This window comes from Candoia aspera, chromosome 7, assembly GCF_035149785.1.
Source record: "Candoia aspera isolate rCanAsp1 chromosome 7, rCanAsp1.hap2, whole genome shotgun sequence".
Taxonomy (NCBI): Eukaryota; Metazoa; Chordata; class Lepidosauria; order Squamata; family Boidae; genus Candoia; species Candoia aspera.
This window is the reverse complement of record NC_086159.1, coordinates 15,608,297-15,632,848: the sequence shown is the minus strand read 5'-3', so window position 1 is coordinate 15,632,848 and position 24,552 is coordinate 15,608,297. Positions and strand designations below refer to the sequence as shown.

The 24,552-nt window shown below is 37.7% G+C and overlaps 1 protein-coding gene across 1 annotated transcript in view; it reads left to right on the top strand.

Moving 5' to 3' along the window:
• Positions 1–24,552, top strand: part of CACNA1C (calcium voltage-gated channel subunit alpha1 C) — a 506,884-nt gene that overhangs the window by 34,117 nt on the left and 448,215 nt on the right. Inside the window, exons 2-3 of the mRNA XM_063309210.1 lie at positions 15,950–16,286; positions 20,322–20,427. Coding sequence (XP_063165280.1) covers positions 15,950–16,286; positions 20,322–20,427 — 443 coding nt within the window. The remainder of the gene's footprint in view (positions 1–15,949; positions 16,287–20,321; positions 20,428–24,552) is intronic.

Sequence of the window (24,552 nt, the reverse complement as noted above, 5' to 3'; positions counted from 1 at the left end):
CAGTAGAAAACTCCTCCATCGTCCCAGCTAATTCCCTGCTGAAAATAATCCTCGAGGAAGCTTCTTTTCACCAGCAGAAGTGATAATTGGTGTTTTGTTACACACATTCATGTATGTAACGTGCGGCTTTACTCTCAGATGGCTTTTGAAAGGGGTTATATAAATTCATAAAAGGTCTATTAATGGCTATTAGCCAAGATAACCGAATGGACGCTCCAAATCCAGAGCAGCATATTATTGAATGTCAAAAGGAGGAAAAGGAAGCAGGAGTGGGCAATTGCTTTCCTAGTATGCTTCTGGTAGATTTGTGAGAGACATTTGCTGGCTGCTGTTATAAACTGCGTTTTGGACTCTGAATGACTTCTGTAGGGTTCTTTTTTTTAATTTTTAATTTAAAAGAGGAGAGGCAACCTCCAACCAATCTATTATTTTTGCTCCCACCCATTTCCCCCTTCTCCTCCTCTTTCACACTGGACTGGAGCTGATGAGCACATGTCTTGCCCTGCATATGCCAGATATAGGAGAGGAGGCCTAATGGAGAAAAATACGAAGGTGTCCCTATCATTAAGCAAGTAAGGCAAGCACCTGGACGTAATTCTAACCTAGTAGAAGGAAAGAACGTGTGCCATATTGGCTGCCCAGTGACCTCTCAACCAGCTTCTTGCTTCTTTGGTGTGATGGAGGACATTGTCCCATAACCAGTTTAGCCTGTTGTTCAACATTTGTACACAGAATGTAAAGACTGCCATCTTGTTCTTGGCATCAGGCAACAAAATGTCTTCAGCCAGACTTAGCTCTGTGTCTAATGCAACCTTCTTTGTTCCTTAGCTACTCTTAAATGTTGGTTTGTGTTAATAAAACCCCCGGCACATACTGTACATCTTCAATTCCTCTGCTGTGCAGATGAAAACTAGATAAATGACACAAATCTTATTTCAGTAGCTATTAGGTGATCTTTTTTTAAAATCTGTTCAATTGTGTCTGATTCTCGGAGACTGCCTGGACAAGTCCCTGCGGTTTTCTTGGCATGGTTTTTCAGAAGTGGTTTGCCATTGCCTGCTTCCTAGGGCTGAGAGAGAGGGACTGTCCCAAGGTCACCCAGCTGGCTTTGTGCCTAAGGCAGGACTAGAACTCATGGTCTAGCCTGAGGCCTTAACCACTACACCAAACTGGCTCTCGTTAGGTGATACTCTGCAATTCTTTGTTCATACAATGTAAGGAATTGGTCCACATTTTAATTTATACATCTGTACTGTTCATGTTTATCTCATCTTCCTTCAGTTTGTCAAAATTTCATTCTTAGAGAATGGAATAAGAAATACTTTAAAATCAAATTCCAGTTTCTAAGGTACTTCTTTCTTCAGCTGGCAGAATTCAGCCATTCCAGGCACTCATCATAGAGGCATAATGGCATGGCATTAAAATTAATAGCAGTCACAGAATTATCTAGGTATTTTATTTATTTGTGTGTTAGTTTTAAGGCTTCTCTTCTCTCCTTCTGATGCCTTGAAAACAATCATTGCAGCTTGTGACAGGTTAAAAGTATCTCAAAATAATCTATAACAGTAATAATAAGTAGTTGCTATATGCCGTCTGACTCCCTGTGACTCTGGGTGGTTCACAAGTAATGTAAACACTAAGATGTAAACACTAAGACAACCCATATGGAATTACAATCCCAACTTTAAATACCTGATTAAATAATAGGAACTTTAACAACAATAATTAAATGTTGTGGACTGTAGAACTTCCTTTGCTGTAGATCCGGCCCATTGCTGAGGTAATGCTTGAAGAATTACAGTAGTTTCTTTAATTAATTCTCCCTTTTTAATTTCATATAATTCAGCAAATTATTTGGCCACTGGGCTCTAGTATAATTGTTATGTTTCTTCTGAGAATTTTTAATCCGTACATACAAATGCAGTCCTTTAAATTAAACTTATAAGATAGACAATATATATTTTCATTCTCTGGCTGAAATTATTTTTCAGTAATGAATGCCTATCCTGTTATATTGCACCTTGATGATAATTAGTTTTGGCATAAAACTCAACTTTTACAACATTTCTGGATTGCATTTTAGTAAACCTTATTTAAATTGTGGAGCATTCTCAAGCTTTGTTTTCTTTCCTGTTGTCTTCAGACATGGAATTGTAGACTGGGTGCTACTTGGATAATAGTCATTTCTGTAGAGAATTATTTTATAACAATACATTTAAAAGCCAAGATTATAGCTAACAGGTCTTTTAGGCAAGGCTTCATTTTTATGCACACTTCGTTGTTGTTCAGTCATTAAGTCGTGTCTGATTCTTTGTGACCCCATGGACCATAGCATGCCAGGCCTTCCTGGTAAATTCCACTGAACACAATCAAATTCACTTCTGAAAAGCACATATAAGATTATGTTGCTAAGTATTTTATCAAACAACAAAACCAAACCTTATATTCTTCTATACTGCCACTAGTTTTTGTTCTTCCCGATTAAAAGTTAACTGAATGCAGATTGCTAGTGAGATGCTAGAAAATATTTTATGTTGCAAATAATGAAAGAAAATCATGAAATATAAAAATTGCAATTCTTGTGATTGTATTCGTTTGCAGGGGTTGCCCTCACTGTTTTAATTGGTATAATGGAATTAATATAATTAATGTAGAATATGACATAGACTCATTAATTATTTGCATAATACCATTGTAAAGATTTTATAGCCAGTATATGCAGCATTTTGGATGACTTGGCTGTGAAATGTGGAACATAATAAAGAATTTCTGCTGTGTGGCTTAATTCCTGTTAGAATTAAGTAGCTGAGTTTTTACATTTTCTGACATCTTGCAATTTGCAACAATAATGTGGGTGACAGATACTACTGCAACACATTCTTTCCATGGGGCTGCTTTTGAAGATCACTCATGAGGTTCCACTGATCTAAAATGCATGGTCCATGTATTATCCAGTATTTATCAGTCAGAGCACATTATACCTGTGCTGCAGGCCCCAAGCTGGCTGGGGAATTCTGGGAGTTGAAGTCCACTCATCTTAAATTGGCTAAGGTTGAGAAATACTGCTCTAGAGCCTTGTAGGGCTTAGCAGCAGCTACTTGCAAAACCATGTTCACCTGGTTGGAACATCCCAATTTATTCAATCTTGTTGGGAGAAGCAGCTGGTAGTTCCCCCCTTTTGGGAGGTGTGAGGGGCTGAAGCATTGTAACGGGCTTTGAGAATAACCCAGAGGAACAGAAGGAAGAGCCTGAGCTAAGACAATGGTCAGATAAATGAAATCTGAGTCCAAAGTAGAAATGTAATTGGAGAAAATGTCTCAGACTTGATCCTCCCTAATTCTCTTGTAGATAAAGGCAGGGAGGTGAAAGGCACATTCAGACTTGCAGGATTCTGTTACTGTAATAAAAGTATTAGCATTCATAACTTTGGTTCCCTAGTCTAGTCTATCTCGAAGGAAATGCTGCCATTTTGTAGTAGCATCATCCCTTTGGAATGGGCTCTCATTGAAAGTTACCTGAACTCCGACTTTAGTTGTTTTCCAGAAGCAATTGAAGATGAAACTCTTCCATAGTGTGTTGGGGCCTGGCATACTTCCTTTAGATTGTCCAGCTAGATCGCTTTTTTTTTATTTTTGGTTTGTGAGTTTTACATTTTTAAACTTTATTGGATTATGGATGTTTTACCCTTTTTGTTATTGGGAAACCTCTGGGTGTGCAGCAGGGTACAAATGCAAACATAAATGTGTGTGTGTGTGTGTTTCTATGTGTGTGTATGTATGTGTATGTATGTATGTGTATGTATGTATATATATATATATACACACACACACACACACACATACATACACATATACATATACATTTATTACGGTGAATTTAATATCTGAATTCATCCTATAGTTAAACTGAAGGCCACCACTTGAATTTAAGCCAGCTGGCCCCTATAGTTCTCCACCAGCCAGCCAAGCTGCAACAATACACTGTAGTTACTTTTCTGCAGACCAGTATGCTTTGTGGTATTGTATCCGTGTCACAGTTGATATACTTCCCAAGAATTCTTAATAGCACAGCACTAAGTTTTGGAAGCAGACTATGAATTTACCTAAAGACAGTGGCCAAAATCAATATCCTTTAGATTAAATGGTTGGCAGACTTGGGATGCCTCCAGATGGATGGCTAATAGAGCAGCCAATGAAAAGACACAGTGCAGCTCCCCCCGCTTTTTTCCCCTTCAAATAACTTATGATAAGGAAAAAGATGGAAGAAGTAATAGGGGAAGTGCAGAAAGTGTACAATCAAAGAGGATGATGTACTTCTATAAAGTGCTGTTGTTTTTGGTATAATGGCATAAGAAAAGTCTTATCTGGGGAACACTCTGGGTTTATTTTCAAGGTGTTATATTAGTCTTTTTAAAGAAGACCTTACATTTATTTATTTATTTATTTATTGTATAGCAGCCAATCTCACCTAAGTGACTCTGGGTGGCTTACAACAGTTAAAAAATAACAAATAGAAACAGGTTAAAACAGATAGACAAACATACAAAAAACATCAGTAAAACCACATTAAAACAAAATTAGCCATACTCAGCTGCAAAGTCCATCACTATGTCACATTCATCAGAGCCGTTGTAGAAGCTGTCCACTACTACCAGACCCCCAAGTGTGGTGGCAGAGCCATGTCTTCAGCTGTTGGCCTTCTTCTAAAGGTCAACAGGGTTGGGGCCAGTCTAAGATCTGGGAGAATGATATTCCAAAGGGTGGGCACCACAGAAATGCTTGGGAATAGTATCAAGGAATGGCAATAAAAATGGACTCTTTTGATTGATTGATTGATTGATTGATTGACTGATTACGTGCCATCAAATCATTTTCAACTCCTAGGGACCACATACATGGAAATGGACTGTAGGTAAAAGAAAAAAGAAAAAAATGGAAAAGTACATAGTGAATGAAAATTATTTATTTTGTACCTCAAATGTTTTAAAATAAATTTAAAATGTTAAAAAAAGATAAAAAAGTAAACATGGACTATAGAAAGAGGGTAGAAGAGAATCAGATTTAATTTCCTTTCTCAGCTTTTTCTCTTCCTTTTCCCACTGATCCAGCTTGCTATGGGTCCAACTTACTCCCTTGCTATCTAGCTCTACTGCCCACATTCACGCCCAGATCACCTCTATCCCAGATTAAACTACTTGATTCAAATCTAATCTGACTGCTCAAAGCAAGTTAGTTAATAGTTGTTATGGACTGAAGGCCGGAATACCCTTCTCACACAGAAAGAGTAGATTCAGTGAATTTTCTGTGTTTCGCAGCTGTCCCTCTATTGCAGTGTTTCTCAACCTGGGCCACTTTCAGCTGAGTGGACTTCAACAACCAGAATCACCCAATCAGCAAGGGAATTCTGGGAGCTGAAGTCCACCCAGCTGAAAATGGCCAAGGTTGAGAAGCACTGCTCTATTGCTTTGAATCTATGCTCTTCATTTCTTTCCTTATTACACTATAACTTAAAAAAACCCAACATTACTTACAACCCAAAATACTGTTCTTAGCTTTTATTTGGCAGCAGAAGGTAAAAGGAAAGTAGACAAATGAAATGCACACAGATTTTTTTTAAAGATGAAAGTTAGTGGACATGCCAGTTTAAGGTTTTATGGTTTAGAGCAGTGATCACCTACTTCTAAACTGAAATGTGTGTGTCCAGGTATGTGTACCCAGATCTTTGCTGGGCTGGGAAGCAAGGCATTCTTATTCCTTATTTTTGCTTCTGCCATGAGATGAAGCCATAATGCAATTGAAAAGATAGATTATATGTTAAATAAGTAGTCGCTTGGCAAAAGATGTCCCTTTATTTATTTATTTATTGCTGGCACTCCTGCCTTGTTTGACAGCCTGCAGATGGGTTTTTCTTTAAAAAACATTGTCGATGTTCTTTAGTCTTTGTTTAGCTGTATCTGTTTATTATTTAAGTTTTCTGTGGTTTCTTAAACCCTTCCTAAATAAACCTCAGCCTCTACTGTCTCTAACAAAGTTCTTGAAAATACTACTTCTTTAGGAAATTCTCCAGGTTCCTTCCAGTTTCTGTAGTAGGTTAGTGTTTCTAACTGAATTGTTTTCTCTAGCCTGCCCAAAGAGCAAGCCATTTGTTACTGCCTGTAATTATTTAATATGTCTAAGATCTGGGGTCCTTATTGGTAATTCGTATTTGCAATATTTGTTCCTATAAATCTGCCATCGTGACAGATCGTTTGAAATTAATTCAAGCCAAAAGACTCTATCATCACACATGCTTTTAATTTGGAAACTAAGAAGCCCTAAATGAAGCTGCCCCAACAATATGCCGTTTTAAAATATCAAGCAGGGCAAGGTAATTAGGACACTTTTCTAAATAGATATTGCTGTCCATTATCATTTTAACGTTTTTCTGTAGTAGCCACCACAGGTGGTATCTGTCTTCCAGCAAAATAAAAAGGACCTTTGACTTGCTGGAAACATTTCTCCCTTTAGCTGGAAATACAAATTGCCTATAACTCCCATATAGAAATGGTAAGACAAGGTGTTTCAGAGTCAGTCAGGCATTGGGTAGAAGAGAGTAATGGATTGCTAGTGAGGCTGTGAAGCTCTCTGATTATACATAAATAAAGAAATAAATAAAACAAGTTAGCTGCCTTTAAAATAGTGCTGATTAAGACAGCCCATGATTTGTAGTGATGGTTATAGCCATATCTAGTCTGTATCATAGTGCTAGCACAATCTTACTGCAGCAAAATATATGTGAGGATCACTGCTCGGCAGAGTGGGTTGTGCAAGGCACCGGCATTTCCTCTAAGACAGAACTACTTACTAAGGCCATTCTGTTTAAGTACTGATAAGTGTAGATAGGTAAGATGGATAGAAACTTATGACAGACCCAAATGAATATAGAACTGAATGGCACATGTAATTTGCAACAAAATGTCCAGTAAAAATGTTTTGAACAAAAGACTTTGGTATCTGGCATAAGTCTAACCATAAGCCATATTCCTGGTGCCTGAACATACAGGAGGAGTAGCAAAACTTAGCAATTTGGATTATGGTGTTTGGATCTAAGTGGATCAGAAGATATCTAATACAGAATTCACCAGGGCATCCAGAAATACTCTTTATCAGAAGAAATATTGTATTAAGATTTTCCTAATAAAGGGCATAAGGAAGCAGGATGTGCATGAGTATTTCAGTGGCGTCTGAGTCATAAGGAAGCTCTGATCACTGAAGATATATATGTTTCTGCATCTTCCTTTCAGTATTGCTGAAAAAAGAATATTATCGAACAAATGTCTCATGGGATCTAGGGAGAATGAACTGTTCAAGGTACTTTTCTGGTTAGAATTAGAGTCATGGTTACTTGCTACAATATTTGTCTGGCAGATATCAAAGTGTCTGTTTGTTAATATCTTCCAGTTTCTGTTTTACTAGCTCATAGCCCAGTTCCCTTAACAACTCTGGCCATATTAAAGCATTTTCTCTCACATTTCCAGAGGGATATAAAACACAGCATCTATTAAGGGATTTGAACTCTATCGAAAGAAAGTCTTTCCCCAAGGTATGAATTAATATCTCATCAGTAGTAAACTGACTTCTATCTGAAGGGCCATGCTGGGGATATTGGGGCCACCTCAGAATTTTTGGTTGGGAGTCATCGTTGGCTAATAGGATGACTGGTCCAACTTCCACACCATTAAGAAAAATGAGCTAGGAGGTTAGCAGTTGGGATGTAATAGAGTTTCTCCTGATAGAGAAATGACTTGATTTAAGAGCCGTGCTCTTATGGACGGTCTAAGTAGCTTAAGTGATATGGGGGTGCTAGATTAACAAGCCCCTTGGTAATGTACAACATCTATCTGCAAAGGCAAAAGTCCTAGTGCTTTGTCACTGATAAATGAGTAATTCAGAGATACATTGTCAAAACTATAGACCATAAAAAATTGAAAACGTCAAATCTTTATTTGTATAATAGTCAACCAAGACACACTTCAGGCTGGATCAGTTGATGAGTCCAAGGCTGCCATTGCTCAGCACCCCACCCCCCAGAAAATGACTAGGATAGTTGCTGCAATATATTTTCTTTATTTAAAGTTCTCACAGGCTACAGTCAAATTCCAGATAGCTGCACGTGTCACCTTCATTGCACCGGTTACTGGAATCTAGTACTAGAATCTTATGAGAAGCAAACAAGAAAAGTGTTGCAGGAACTGTTGTCTGTCCTCCTGACAAGAAGGGGTGGGTGAATAAATGGGGAGCTTAAGAACGAAGAGGATGCCCTTTATTCTTTTAAGTATATGGGAAAGGCAGAAAAACTCCCCTTTTATTTATTTTTAAGTAATGGGAGCAACTAGAGTAGTGTGGGAGGAGAAGGAGAAGCAGTTGTACCCTGGGTTCCTCAAACTTGGCAGTATCACTGGCGCCCCAATCCAGTTTTGAAGCCCAGCATGCAAGGAATTTTCAAAATAGTCCAGGTTGTGATAGCACATAGTATGCAGTGATGGTTAAAACACTGTTTAAGATAGACCATGTGGTTAGGACAACCTGCTCATAACATTGGGATCTTTTAGCTGCTCTTTTGAGCCAGGAAGTCTTCTGATTGATAATTGAGTTTGGTGTGTGATCCAGACACCTTCTCTTAAGGAAGTGCTTCTATTTAAAAATAAGTGATTTCCTCAGTAGAATCTCATTGCTGGGAATAATTGCATTACTTTCTTATCCCTTTCCTTTGGGAAGACAGATAGTCAGCAAGGTGGCCTTGAAGCAAATATTCAGGAACTGTTATGGAAGTAAAAAGGGCAGAAGCATTCCTTAAGTCCTGGGAAAAGAGATTTATTAAGAAGAGACTTGGGTTTCCTGACTCACTGGAGTATAAGAGGGAGAGGAGAAAAAGCACTATCAAACTTGCAAATTCTGTTATTATAGCCTACCAATAAAGTATAATTCTGGCTTCCTGTGGAGTTTATTTTCAATTTTGGTCTACCTCGTGGGGTTGACAGGAGAGTGGGATGTTTTGTTTGGACACAAAATGGTGAGGGGTTCACAGTATTTCCCTTACTGAACACTGTGGGAAATGTAGTGTACATACATTAATTACATGTGAATTGTACACCAAAATTTGCATTCGAGTAAGTATTTGCAGTGTTGTCCAATAGTGGCTAAAATGCATTAAGATCATGATTCACACTCACGTTTCTTCCTAATTTCCCCCAAATCGAATGATTTCCATATTGGAATAGAATTTATGGCAGGATCAAAATATAACCTTGAATTCTTACAAGCACAGCATGGATAATGCTGGACCCTGCTGTATCAGTGCTAGATCATGAGCAACAGTCTGAAGTGACCCATGAACTAGGTATCAAGAGCTGTAAGTTAGAGCCAGTGGTGAACAGTGAGGGACAAGTCAGAGGTCAGTATCTTCTGCCCAGGTGAGAACCAAAGAGCAAATCAGAAATTAGGCTTCAAGGACAACCAAAGGAATATAACCTGAGTTTGGGAAGCTTAAGCAAGGCTAATTGGAATAGGAAACACTTTTACAATTCTTCCTAAACAAGGATGCAATAGCTATCCTGATTAAATATGATTCATTTAGGATCTGAAACTACAGGTTGCCTGGGCACAAGCTACAACAGGCAATTCAGAAGTATATCCCAACCAAAAGCCCCTATTATATCATATTCTTCTTGGATTATGCTAAACAGAGAGGAAAAAAATACTCTGGTACTAAAATATGAATATAGTCACACACACATGGAGAGACACAAAAAGCAAAATAAAGTCAAAGAGGAGGAGAATACAGGCAAACAAGACAATTAAACCCCAATCAAGCAATTTTCTGTACTGGATAATGTAGTGAGACAATAAAGCATGGGTGAAAATCAAACCAAGGTTAATTAATCAATCATGAATATTTTTTAAAGATTTCAAAAAGTAGCCATTAAGGGATGATCTATAGAGAGGGGAAAAATGGAACAATTTTGTCAATTAACTTAGAAGTGATTAACACAAAAATAATATTGAAGAAGACATTCTAAACCTAGTCTGATTTCCTAATGTAAACTAAGACCTACCATTAAAGTAATTTCAGCCCATCCTAATATGTGGCAAATTGGTACACATGAATAAATAATACAACATCATTTAAAAGTTTTATTTTTTTCAAGTAATACTTAGAGCAGTCAAATTCTCAGGGGAAAATTGCCCAAGCAGAGACTAAATAGAGCATCTTTGCTCAGGTTGTAGCAGCATTGTGAATCCAAGTCTTCCAGGCGGTATGATGCAACTAAATTCCACTCCACCAAAATTGGTGGAGGACAAATCAGAGCACTGTGCAGAACAGGGAGCAGTAAAGATTGGTGCGTGTTCTGTAGGTTTTTTTTTCCTCTTTCAGTTTCCCGTTTTGTCTTTCTGGACTTTCTGGGAAACATTTTGTATCCAAGAACCAAACATAAAATGGCATAAATTGCCAAAACTCAATGTATGCTATAATCTTTCCCTCCTTTTCGTCTGTCCTCCTTTCCTCCCCGCTTCAAATATACACATACCATTCCATGTTTTATCTTGCTATTTCCTTGTTGCAGTTGGTTGGATCATTACTGTCATAATCCCAACAAACCCTAGTAGGGCTTCAGTAAGTATTAGGCTCAATATAAGTTAGCATAGCTTTACACTCTCCTACTGTCTTATAAATCCTAGTACTTCTTATGTATCTATCTACAGTTATCTACCTTAATTACTTATAGCATTTAGACTATAGATAGTAATTTTATTGGTCTCTCCCTGGTTTTATTATTTATTTATTTATCATATTTTATCATATTTTTTTCACCGCCCCTCTCCCCCACAAGGAGGGACCCTAGGAGGTTTAATCCCTATGCTTGATAATTCTATGCTAATAATTCTTACTTTATTTTATTCTATCAATATGATATTTTATTCTATTTAGCGTAATTGTTATATTATTAGTTTTATGTTGGTATATGATCTCAATGAACAATGAATAAATAAAATGGCAGGACAAATCCATTCAAAAACTATATAGTGTTTTATAGAAAGCTTTTCCCTAGAAAATCCATGTGGAATCAGCCCATTTTCTGCATTGTGGTCCACAGAGAGGTTGTGAAGACAGGTGTGAAAGCCACACATCTTTGGCACAGACTTTCAAATGGGCTGACAGTTAGGAAAGAACATGTCCAAAAGGACATAGTGGTGGTGTTTCTACAAAGTAATTGAAGGAAACTAATTTTACAAACCACATATTCCTGGTGCGAGGGAAATAAGTTCTCTGTTAGTTGTACAGTATGTTTGTGTGAACCTAGGTTGTGTTGTGTGTTGTGTATTGTCTGTTATGTTAGACTAGATGTAAGGTGTCTATAGCTTGCCTCTGCACAATATGTGGGCATTTTCTACCAGAGAGAGAATTTTTTACCCTGTATTCAGTTTTAACAGATCATTTCACAGAATAGATATTCCCCCTTTAGATTTATGTTCTTTGTTTTACTACCAGCTCTAGATAAACAATATGAAATCAACAGTCATCTGGGAAGAAATAGATGTTCTGTTCATTTTCATTCAATACATATTAAACTCCTCAGAATTTACTTTCCTGTCCTTGGTCTTTTTCCACTGTATATTGACTCACAGGCCTGTAATTAATCTGCCTGCAAAAATTACTATTTGTTTGGCTAATAATTATTTTTAAAATCATGGGACAATCTGTGCAAACTGCAGGTTCACTTTTCCATACAGGATGACCCAACTCCTCTACCTCATTCATAGGAGTTTTCTCACCATTTTATCTATGTTTTGAACACACAACCTGCAACAATACCTTCTCTGAGATGAAAATCTTTCAAGAATAACCAGTGCTTAGACAAATGGAATATGTTTCCCACATGGCATGAAGGAATAATTAAGTAGGCTCATATCTACATAACTATAGGCAATCTATCTTCATAATAAAAAATATTAGAAATATACCTCAACAGGAGCCATAATCTGGTTCAACATTGAACAAAAACTTCTAAAAGAATTTCAAATTGTGTGATAGAAAACTCCAGAGTAAAGTTGTTGGCAGATTGTTTTCTTAGCTAGTGGCTGATTGGTTTAACTAGAGGTAGACCTCATAATTTACAAAATGTGTTTTTCAAGTGCATGGTCTGTTCCCTGCTGTGAAAATTGTTTCCTGGCATAGTTGAGGTCATTCCATATAATCTCTATAATGTCCTTCTCTCCTCTCTAATATTGTGAAGTCTGAGTGTGGATTTCTATTGAATAGAAAATCAAAGTTCAGGAGGGCCACTACCAGAATTGTTTATTTTTTAGTATGAAAAGTTTAATTTACCGTGTTGTACAAATACCTATACATTAAAAAAAAAACCCAGAAAACATGAACTTTTTTCTTATAAACGGTGTTATTTTTCCATGCCACCCCTGTGTGTTGGAAAAAAGGAATGGCAAGAGGAAGGAGACATTTTAAGGAGGCTTGCTCTGCTGGTGCACAGTTCCTTCCCGATTTAACATTCTGCCCAATCCATGAATGATGAGGGCAGGTAGAAGTTATGCAAGAGAGGAGATTTTGGAGCAGCCAGTTATTTTCCTCTGTAGTATTATTATCATGTGCAGGATAAGACCTGAAGGAGGGTTTAAGTTTTTAGAACGGAAATGTCCAAACTGTGAAGGATGTCTGATTTCCATTCAGTATTGTTTGTTAAGATAACCATTGTGTTCTTTCTTAGAGAGTTCTTAACGCAGATTCCAGAGTATACCATAACTTAAAAATGAATTAATTGTTTATTACATAACACTTTGAGACATTGCATTCTTGGTCCTCCATGTTGTTTCCTTCCCCACTTCCTGTCTTCTGCACTCTATGATAGTGTGAGGTTTGAGTCTGAATCTGACTCCGAAAATGAAACTTACCAGGGTTTTCAAGGGGAAAATGAAACTTAACAGGAAGAAATTGAAAAAACAGAAACCAGGAAATGACTCAGCAGAGTGGGAGAAATTGGAGGCATTGATTGGACAATCTTCGGAGGGAGGATTGAATCCTCCAGTCAGCACATGAGCAAGAAGAGCGGAGAAAAGCGCCAATCAAAAGGCAGTCCGATTGGCTGCACAGGAGAAATGGTGCGGGAAGGATTGCTTTAAAAGGCAGGCGTGCCAAGAGCAAGTGGCCAGAGACAACTGATCCTTCGAGCTCACAGCACCTGTGGAAGAGTCCTTACCAGCATTAGAAGCCTTGCCTGTAGCTAGCGTGAAACCAGAGCCAGTGCCTTCTGCCTTCGCGGACCTGCTTCCTGTACAAGTTGCTCCAGTCAAGCCTCTCCTTGCCGTCCCTGCTGAGCACAGCCTCGCGTCGAGCTCCAAGCCTCACCGTGTCATTCCAGCACGATCCGGGTGTGCCTCCAGATCTCAGCCTTGCCTAGATGTTCCAGTCCAGTCCAGCCTTGTCTCCAGATCCAAGCCTTGCCTAGACACTCCAGCCCAGTCCAGCCTTGCCTCCAGCCCCAAGCCTTGCCTAGATGCTCCAGTCCAGCTTTGTCTAGCCTCTGTGTTCCAGCCTGGTCCAGCCTGCGTGCCCATTCGCAGACTTGTGTCTCAAGCCTCCTCTTTGCCACACACTCTAGCTCCTTCAAGTCTTGCAGCCTCAACAAGAAAACCAGCTGAGTTCTGCCTCACTGCCTTGCCACAGTCCGAAACTGCAGCATTGCCTGGTTGTCCTTTACAGCCTGGGTGGACTTGATTTGAATTGCATTGCCTAACTTATTACAAGGACTTTTGTTATTGAAAATAATTATTATCAATAAAGAATTTTAAGAGTAATTCTGATTAGCCGCCTCATAGTCTGAACAGGACAGATAGGACTTGTAATGCTACTTGAAAATAACCACAAGATTATTTAGACCACAAATCAATGTATTTCAAAGTTTGAAGTACAGCACATTTACAGCACAAATATACTAGAGTTTAGTACTCTATGAGAGTCAGTTTGGTCTGGTGGTTAAAAGCACTAGGCTAGAAAGAGGAAGACCCTGAGTTCTAGTCCTGCCTTAGGCATGAAGCCAGCTGGGTGACTCTGGGCCAGTCACTTTCTCTCAGCCCTAGGAAGAAGAAGATGACAGTGGCAAACCATGTCCAAAAATGCTGCCAAGAAAACTGCAGGGACTGATCCAGGCAATTGCCAGGAATCAAGACTGACTTGAAGACATCCCCCGAAAGTACTCTATAGCAACACCCCCCAAATGAAAAAGAGAAAGAGCTATACCCTCATGTGAAAGAGGGGGAAAAGAGTCTTCGAAAATACTGAAAATTCTGCTTGTTCTGCTTATTATAGAACAAGGTTTCCATAGCTGAATTTGTTGTTCCTGTGTAAGCTTGAACTAGACATTTTTCTCTTTAAAAATTAAGTGTGCAGTTTCTCTGTTATAAGAACTGTTCAATAGTGTTGCAAATGACTTCAAAGTGGATGTGTGAGATTTTTCATACTAGTCTGAAATATTACCAGATTTGACCAAAGCAAAATATAAGATAAAACAGGGGCAAGGTATCAAGGAGAAGCTAGAACTGTGTATGTGAAGAATAAAGTGTCTTGCATGTTTGACAATTAATGCTAACAACATGTCTTTAATAGCAAAGATTCTTTGATCAATATATCGGTACATTTCCACCTTCAAATGTACAGACGAAAAATTGTCTATGTAGTTGATTTCCATAAAGTCATGTTCATGCTCATGATAAGTAATTAAAACTGAAATGTCCAAAATGTCCTAGATTTTGCATGTCCTAAACTTTTGTGCAGGGAAAAGTTTTGTATATTTATTTATTTAAAAGACTTGTATGGACACCCATCTTTTGTGTCACAACTCTGCATGGCTAACATAACTGGGTTAATACTTGGATGGGAGATCACCAGAAAATACCAGGGTTGCAAATTAAATTGGGAAACGGGGTGAAAAATACATTCCAGTAGAAGGCAATGATAAAACACTTTGGATTACTTTTTACTTCCTTTGAGTAATCCTGATAACAGCATCTTTATGAAAGGCAACTTTCTATGGGAAAAAACCCTCCAAAATGACTTATGCCAAGTTATGTGACTAAAGTGCAGTAAAGGCCCTGATGACTTTCAGGGCATGTCCACTTTCACAAGTTTTTTTTTTCTTGCTGCTTAACTTTTTTTCTTTCCATTGCCATTTCAGTAGGAAAAATGTTACATCATTCCAGCCACAAATTTTCTTTTTAATATGTAACATAGAAACTGGAGTATTCAGACAGATTGTTACAACATCTGTGCTCTTTTTACTTGCCTGTCAAGTAGACATTTTGAGCACTAGCATTTTTATTACAAAAGACTTATGGTGACATATTAGGTTCTGGAGCCACAAATCTTCAAAGCTACTGCTTCAGACTGAATAAAAACTTTTAGAGGATGCATAGAATAGTGGTTGACTCAGGGCTGAACAAAGGCACGTTGTTTGCCTCATGAGGACCAGAAAACGGTGAACATCTGTCCCAAGTTAAGATTTACGTACTTTACCCAACTCAGGCAAGTGATTTTGTCATTTGAGGCAGAAAATCACAAGTGCTCTCCCTGCAATTCTGGTTGCTAAGAATACAATAACAGTACATTAAAAATCTAAGAATTTGGTATGTGTTTCTTTTTAAGTGGTTGTGCTCTTGTTTCAATATCGAAGGTAGATGTCCTGAGCTGCATTGTTTCCTGGCCATACAGTGCGATTCGATACTGGAATGAGTTTTCTGTATATGGATAAACATATTCTAGCTTGCATATCCTTGTTTTTGTTCTTGTAAAAGAACACAACTGTTGTGTCCTGGTGGAGTAAGTGTGGAATGACATTGGGCTATAGGCTGTGCTGCCTTTCTCAGCTGTATCTTCAACCTCTTCTTTTTCTCACTTCTCCTAGGTTCCAACTATGTGAGTCCCCGTCCGGCTCATGCCAACATGAATGCCAATGCAGCAACAGGGCTGGCACCTGAGCATATCCCTACTCCGGGTGCAGCCCTCTCCTGGCAGGCTGCTATCGATGCTGCCAGGCAGGCCAAGTTGATGGGTGCTGCTGGCAATGCAACCATATCCACCGCTAGCTCCACACAGAGGAAACGGCAACAGTATGGGAAACAGAAAAAACAGGGTACCACGACAGCTACGCGTCCTCCCCGGGCACTGCTGTGTTTAACGCTGAAAAACCCCATCCGGAGGGCATGTATCAGTATTGTTGAATGGAAATATCCTTTTCTGATGTAGCAATGTGGGAACCAACAAGGGTTGCATCGGGTTGGTTGGAAATGTAAATAAGCATGCAGATTAGTTTGAGGGGATGCAGATAAAATGGAATAATTTTAAGCCGTAGGCTGGGATTGGTTTCTATCAGGTTTATGGAGGGCAAGGCATGCCTGCTTACAGAAGAATGAAAACTGTGGCAGGATACAGGAGTGTTTCATTGACCATCTTACACTCAAATATTGTTTCTGTCTTGATTGGGTAAGGAAACAGGAGATGACCAGATGCTGGATATCAAAAGACATTTTCTGTGATCCTTCCGCAATCTGCTCTTCCAAACTTTTATCTGTAACTGAACAACAAACCCCGTTACAAGTACCCAGTTGATCAAATATCATCTTGATCCAGATCTTTATCTAATTGTTTTTTTTAACCAGATTCTGATTTAAACACAAGAAGGTACGTGCCCTTTTGGCTTTGAAATTGAATTTCTAGTGAGTGGTATGTTCCTAAGGAAAGTAAGAGGGATAAATAGAAAGTCTCACCATCTTACTCAAGTATTTAAAACAATTTTCCTTCAATATTAGGGGAGTTTAAAAATTGACTTGTCACTGCAAAGTTCATAGATGTCCTCCAGCATCTCCTTTTTCTTTTTTTCCATTCTGCTACCGTTTGATCTGCTGGATTAGTTTTATTTGTTACTTTCCTTGACAAAGGAGCTCTGAATTTGGCATCCCATGATGGATGGTCAACTTAAGGGGGCCAAGCTCGTATTTGTTTATTTGCCTGGCATCTGAGTAACTATGCATCTCTAGGCAATTCACACAAGTAAAAGTCTGATAAATGGAAGAGATTTGCGCTGGCTGAACCGAATGATGTGTTGTAAAATAAGAGGGGACAGGGATGAGATCTGGAAATGGTTGAACAATGCAGTTAAGTCAGTCTCTGGAGATAGATATTCTTTTGGAAAACACACAACAAAGAAACAATTGAAATCCTCCCAGCATCTCAGGAATGGGATCCTATGCCGAATCACATATTTGGAGTCATTATGGACTTGCTGTTGACAAATAAAATCCATCTGGTGATTATATTGCAATCTATGTAACAGCATTATACAGCTTTTCCCAACTTGCTGCCTTCCAGATTTGTTAGGACAAAAAACTTCCAGCGGTCTTAACCACGTTATTGTAATCCCAATTCATCTGGAAGGCACCAGGCACATCGTGCAGATGGCCATTGTCTTAGGAATGGAGCATTCTCCCAGATTCTTACCAGGTCTTGGAGGAAGAAACATAGTGTGCCTGTACCATCATGCCCTGCTTGTGAGTTTCCAAAGAGTATTAGGCTACTTGATTTGGGATATAAAGTGCTGGAACTCATCAATCTTTGATCTAAACCAGCGTTTCTCCATCTTGGCAGCTTGAAGATGTGTGGACTTCAATTTCCAGAATTCCCCAGCCATGTCCCAGGCAATTCTGGGAGTTGAACATACATCTTCAAGTTGCCAAAGTTGAGAAACCCTGATCTAATCCCTTCTGCCTGCATTGACCAACCAGATGCATCAAGAATCCTGTATAACTTTCTCCAACTTCTTGAGACATATGCAGGTATAGCGTCACAGATGAAAAACTATTATGAAATGATAAAAACAAACTTTATATAAAAATGTGCTCTCTCTCTCTCTCTCAAATCAAGACATAGTGAAATTTCTCAGTATAGTAATTATTTCTTGGACATTCATTAACTTATCTTTCCTTTTGCTAAAAAGAAACCTATTTAAGTCTTCTCAAATGTGTTCCTATGAGAAAATAAAAAAAATATTATAATCTATTTTAATAGAAAAGGAAATAGTTGAACAGAGATTTTGAATGCTTAAGTCATTATGCAGGTCAGCATAAAATTATGAACAGGGCATTAGCTATCTAAAAGAACTGGGGCAAAATGCATCTCTGGAACCAAATGTTAATTGCTTACTTTCTCTAGTTCAGAATGTCTTGCTTTTCCATATTCCATATTTCAATCTGATCATTAACTATTCTGGAGAAAGCAAAATTGGTACAACTATATGCAAGAAGCCTATTTTATTTTGTGTACTCTGTAGTACATAAAGCATTTGATTGATTGATTGATTGATTGATTGATTGGGCTTATATGCTCCTCTATTCTAAAAGGACTCTGGGTGATTTACATTCCCCACTTCCATGAAGAAGGTAAAAAAAAATCAAAATAACCAACTGCAGTTATAGTTACAAAAACTTCAGCACTTACAAAACAATCGAGCATCAAACAAAAACCCATAATTTTGGAGGTGGATGAGGTGTCACAGTTCCTAAGGATTTGGCTACCAATTTTAATGGCTTTCCTAAAACTTAACCAGGTGGGAACTAATCCAATCTCAAAATTAGATATAAATATACATATATTTTGTTAATATAAATATATTTCATAAAAAAACAAGGATATGGGGACAGCTCAGCATAGTAAACCTGTATATGAAGTACTATAACACTTATTCTCCATGTAGTCCTTTTTCTTTTTACCATATGAATGAAATACTGTTTATTTGCAAAGTTCACTGATATGGTATACAAATCAATAAAATTCCTATTTGAATCATCAGTCTGATTCAGAAAATTGATTCAGTTTTGTTCATATTAATTTGGAAAATGATTCAAGTCCATTCAGATTTAAAACTGAATTGTTGAATCAGCTCTGTTCTACATGGATTTCCTAAGCAATTAAGGAAAAACCTTTGTGCATATTCACAGAAGCATTCAACTTGTTTGAATTGATGCAGAACCACATAATTATATTCAGAAATCAATTCAGTTTGGAGATTTGATCAAATCAGGCTTGTTTTGAATCTCTGCATCAAATATTTGCATCAACCTAATTGTTGTCGTTTCCAGATACTGTATGTGTAGGTTGCTGCTTTGATATATTGATTTCCACGTGATGTTGTCTTCATACAGTTCTATTTCCAGAAGCTGCCATACTATGATTTATATTTGTGCATTTGACCTTAAAGAGTAAAACACAATACTATAGGGAAGAAGATTATATTTGAACTTCTGCAGTACCAGATACTTTGGTTCCACCCATCTCTACTATACAGGAGCAACTACTGTACAGAAAAAAACAATGCAAGTTTGGAGATGGGAAACCAAAATCAAATTTTAATGGAGCTAGGGTTTTCCTATTAAATACATTCTGTTATCAACAACTAGAAAAGCAAATGGGGCAAAGTAAAATATTTCAGGGTCATACTGCTATATCTTGCTTTTCATTGGATGCATCTTCTCTACCATTATGCAAACAAATTAAACCAAAAGGGAAAAACAGGATAAAGCAGGCCTACGACATTGAACCTGGTCACAAACTAGAAGTTAGTTCCTGAATACAGGACATGCAGTGCAACCAGTGAGCCAAGCCATATTTTTACAGGTTAGATGTGCCCTTTAAAGTAACCTTGCATGTGTAGATATGTAAAAACTTCTGAGATGAAGGTTTTCTTTTTAAATAAATCCTTATATCCTTTAAGCTCCCTAGAGCTTCTTTGAATATTCATCCTTTAAATGTATTTCCCAAACATGACAGAAAGAAGACACAGAGACTCACATAAGACAAAAGAAGGTAGAAAGAGAATTTTAAATGTTGCTTTATTTTGAAGGAACAATTTTTCTTAATTGATAGATGATGTTGAAACAGTATTGCAAATGAAGTTAGAAAGTAAGAGTTGGAAGCAGTCTGTCTGCTCAAAACAGCCCAGCAAAGATGGAAATAAATAAATTTCAGCCTAAATAAAGACAAAAAAATGCTTAAGAAATCTATTGTACTCTGGCACACGACTGGCCTACTGTGCTTTTGACATATTAGGAAGAAACTTGGCTGGGAAGGTGAAAAAGCACTTTAAAGGCATGTGTTTCTTTTCAAAATACAAAGGATTACAAAAGTCTTCTTTAAACAGAATTCTTTTCACCTTTTTTTTCTTCCAGTGTAATTGGCTTATACGATTAAAGAAACTAACTCTCTTCCTTAACTCCATTCCTCAGACCATTTGAAATTATTATTTTACTGACTATTTTTGCCAATTGTGTGGCCTTAGCTATCTATATCCCCTTTCCAGAAGATGATTCCAATGCCACCAATTCCAATCTGGTAAGTCCTTGTTTATGCTTACTACTTTGTCAAAAAAAGAACTTAACTCAGAACTCAAGAAAAAGGCGGTTGAAAGGTCGAAATGCCACATGCTCATATTGTAACCCAAGATGCATGGGTTTCAGGCAGTAGAGTATTGGATTGTTCGTAATTTGGATTAAACCTCACTTTTGTGTTTTGTGTATGTGTTGTTGAAACATTGCCTATATTCTGTATATTTCTTCAAACAATGGATGTTTATTTTATTTTTTTAGGCAATAAACAGTCTCAGGGCTAAGTTCTGGCTTGACAATGAGACTTGTGGTCTATTTGATGTATGGTAATTTTTTCTTCTTCTTTTGCTTGATATGTTTTCTCTAAATGCAGTGTTAATGCTATTGTTTCAGTATGGGCTATGCTTATTATAAAAGCCAAAAAAAGAAGGAAAACATATTTGCATTTCAATTTTCAAGTATGTATTGTAAGAGAGTTAGACAACTTGAATGCAAGAATACAAGAGTTAGACAACTGGAATGCAGGGCATTATACCAGGATAAAACATTGGCTTTATCGTCTCCTAAAAGCAATTGCATGGATTTGAACTTGCTAATGCTAGAACGAGAACATGTGAAAAACTGACTTTGTATTATTTCCAGTATTTAAATGTTATAGTGAAGATTTTTCTGAGGCTGGAGAAGCCATGTCATTGCTTCACTCACCCAAAGGAAATATGCTGGGATGGGACTGATTGGCAGTGAATTGAAAATTTCTAGAGGGATAGTACTTCAAAATAATAATTGCCTTTCTAAAACTGAGACTGTTGGGCATCGATATCCATTTTTCAGGCACTGGCTGCTATGATAAAGTACCTTCATAAAGTAATTCCTTCTGAGCAAAAGGAAAAACAAAGGTTCCAAAAGCTAGTTTGAAAATAAATCTTAGATAACAAGTTTAAAGTTGTGGCTGTATTCAAAGCAATTTCTTGGAGAGAAAAGTTGGAGGAAGAATGAAAGACTTGTAAGCCTTTAAAATATTTCTTAAGGATTTTCTCATCACAGGAAGCAAATATATTTGTGATTTGACCCCAGTAATATCCAATTGTCTTTGTGATGACTATTAGAAAGGCAAGATAAAAGACGAATAATAATGTCTGTTCAGATTTAATTCTGTCAGTAAGGCAAATGTTAAACATTCATGTACAAATACAGACCGGTGTGATATGGAAATAGCATCTGCTAAACAAAAATAATAACTTACTAATGTATATTGTAAACTCTAAAAAAATAGAAAGGAAAATAAGTTAATAAATTTGTTTTTGGATATACTGAAAACATGTGACAATGATTGTGGGCTTATCCTGGGCAACTTTTGTTGCACTGATTGTGGGAAATTGCAGAAGACTGCATTATTAATGTGATTATTACAATCATGTGAAAAATTTTATTATGTGTTTAAGAGATGTTTTATTTATTTAGGGCTATTGTGTCTATGCTGTAAAATTCCAGATGAGAAGTAGATGGCAGCAGAGATGTAGTAAAACTAACTCTTTGTTGCCATCTAATGGTTCCCTGGAACTTATCAGCCTAGATATAGTAGCTCTAAACTGCAACAGTCTAGAAGTTGCCAGTGAAAGTATTCTAACACTTTTAAAAGTGTTGGGAAGTGTACAAAGATAGCTTGAATGCTCCCTGATATCCCTTTGTATTATTATTATTATTATTATTATTATTATTATTATTATTATTATTATTATTATTTTATCCCACCTGTTTATATATAACGCAAGATGGCAAACATACCTAATAATCCTGCCTTCTATTTTCCCCACAACAACAACCCGGTGGGGTGGGTTGTCGCTGTAAACAACCTTGTATCAGTGGCAGTGGTTGCCCGTTTGTTACTGATAAAGTCCTAATGGTCTGGGGCAGAATATTTGAAAGGCTCCTTCCTCCTTTTGGTAGCTGCCTTTAGCTGACGTTCTTGGTTTCTATTAACCAAGTTTCTCTTGGTGATGAGACACATAAACTTGGTTAATAGAAACATGGGATGCGTTTTTCCTCTGGTGCCACCTCCACAACCCCACCACCCCAACCATGGAACTTACATCCCTGGGCAAGTTAGATTGACTTTTTTTTTTCGTTTACTTTTTAGCAGATGTTAAAATATTCTGGTTTCCTCTGGACGTTTTGATACCAAATGTGTTCATTGTTCTCTCTGTTTTTAAAATCATGCTTCCTTTTTCTTAATGCTGCTGTATATGAATTTTTTAATTTTTGAAATTGCTTTAAATTAAACCGTCGCCTTGAGAAGCTTTGCTGGCTGCCAGAGAATTCTGACAAATCAGAAATGCTGTTTTAAATGAAGAGGTAAAATAAAACAAAACAGCATAAGGTGGTGCAGGAGAGATCCCAGTCTCTTCCCAAAGTCTGTGGCTGCTAGTTCAACTTCATGGGATAAACGGCACAGAAAGGCAGGGAAGAAAATACTCAGTTACATGTATCAAGAACAGGTATGCATTTCAGGGGTAGGAAAGTATTTGATGTGGGCACCTTATATTTTTTCAGAGGCTGAAATATTATTTTCCAATTCTGACTGTGTGTGTGTGTAAAGTCTCCATAGATTATTCTTTTGATCTGCCTACTCGTCAAATTCTGTGGCATTCACCTTGTTGTATATTAGAGTTGCGCTCAGACAGCTATCATCCATTCCCCTGCTGGAGAGAAGGGAAGCTGCAGTTACTTTCTACTAAAAGTTCCCATTAGCTGCGTGTCAAGTATTTTATTCACCTTTCTAAAGCACTGGGCGAGACGGTAGGTTTGGTTAAGACAGAGAAAGCTGCTTTAGAAAGGCTGTATCCTGCAGAGATGGAAATCAAATGCACTTGGGAAGAAGAGCCATTTTACTGGAGAAAATTACCTTCAGACAGTACTAAGTATGGCACTACTACAACAACCACAGGGTGAAATATTGTGGCTCCACTCCAGAGTGCAGATTTATGCATGCAGGGAGAGGTTTTCCTCTCTCTTCTGAGCAGCAGCAACCCTATGTTGAATCAAGTAGTTTCTAAAGATTAACTTGCAATCCAATAGAAAAAAAAGAGGATTTCCCTGCTGTGAAATGCTTAGTTAGACAGGAACAAAAAACCCAAGGTTTTGCCTCTTGACACATACTGTAGGTAAATTTATATGCACACGAGTACAGCTCCTTAGATAATAGCCTATTTATTGGCACATTCTGTTCAGGGTTCATCACAACTGGGTCCAAGGGATATATAGTATGATAGCAATTGATTTTTCTTCAGTAATTCTTAACTACTTACTTAGTGTATGTTGGATGGTAATCTTAAGTATAGCTAATGCTCTTGACAGAATATAGGTAGTCCTTGCTTAGCGACCACAATTGGGACCAGCAACACCATCGCTAAGCACCATGGTTGCTAAGCAAAACATGTGATTGCAATAGACTTATGACATCACTTTCAGTGCAGTCATTAAGTGACTCACCTCAGTTGTTAAGCGAGACATCATGTGACCTCTGCGATGGTCATAAATGCCGGCCGGTTATGAAGTGCCCAAATGTCAATCATATGACCACAGGGATGACACGCAGGTCATAAATGTGAGGAGTGGTCATAAAGTTACTTTTTCAGCGCCATTGTACCTTTGAATGGTTGCTAAATGAGGCAGTCGGTAAGCGAGGTCTACCTGTAATATGATTCCATACTGAGCAAAATACTTTATGTGCGCTGTTAATACATAGGAAGCTCTCTCACACAATGGGTCCACCTAAAGCTTCATCCAAGAATTTTTCCTGCTGTACTTAGAAATTCAGAGATTGAATCTTGTGCATGCAAATCATACGTTCAGTTACGTATGATTTGCATGAGTTATGTTTATGGGTCCCTCCCTAAACCAGGAGTGAGTGAATGTGAGTATAATCGGTATAATATTGGATTGTGAAGTTGTAGATACATTAAAAAAACATGATCTATCCTTAACCTGTCCTTAATGAAAGGCCTTCAAGAAATATTTCTGGTTTAGCGAAATTAATGGAGCTGGCAGAGATGGTGAAACTGACTACATTGATTAAAGAAAATGATTTGTCTAATTTTGTTTCTACTTGGAAACCACTTTTGGACTTTTTGCT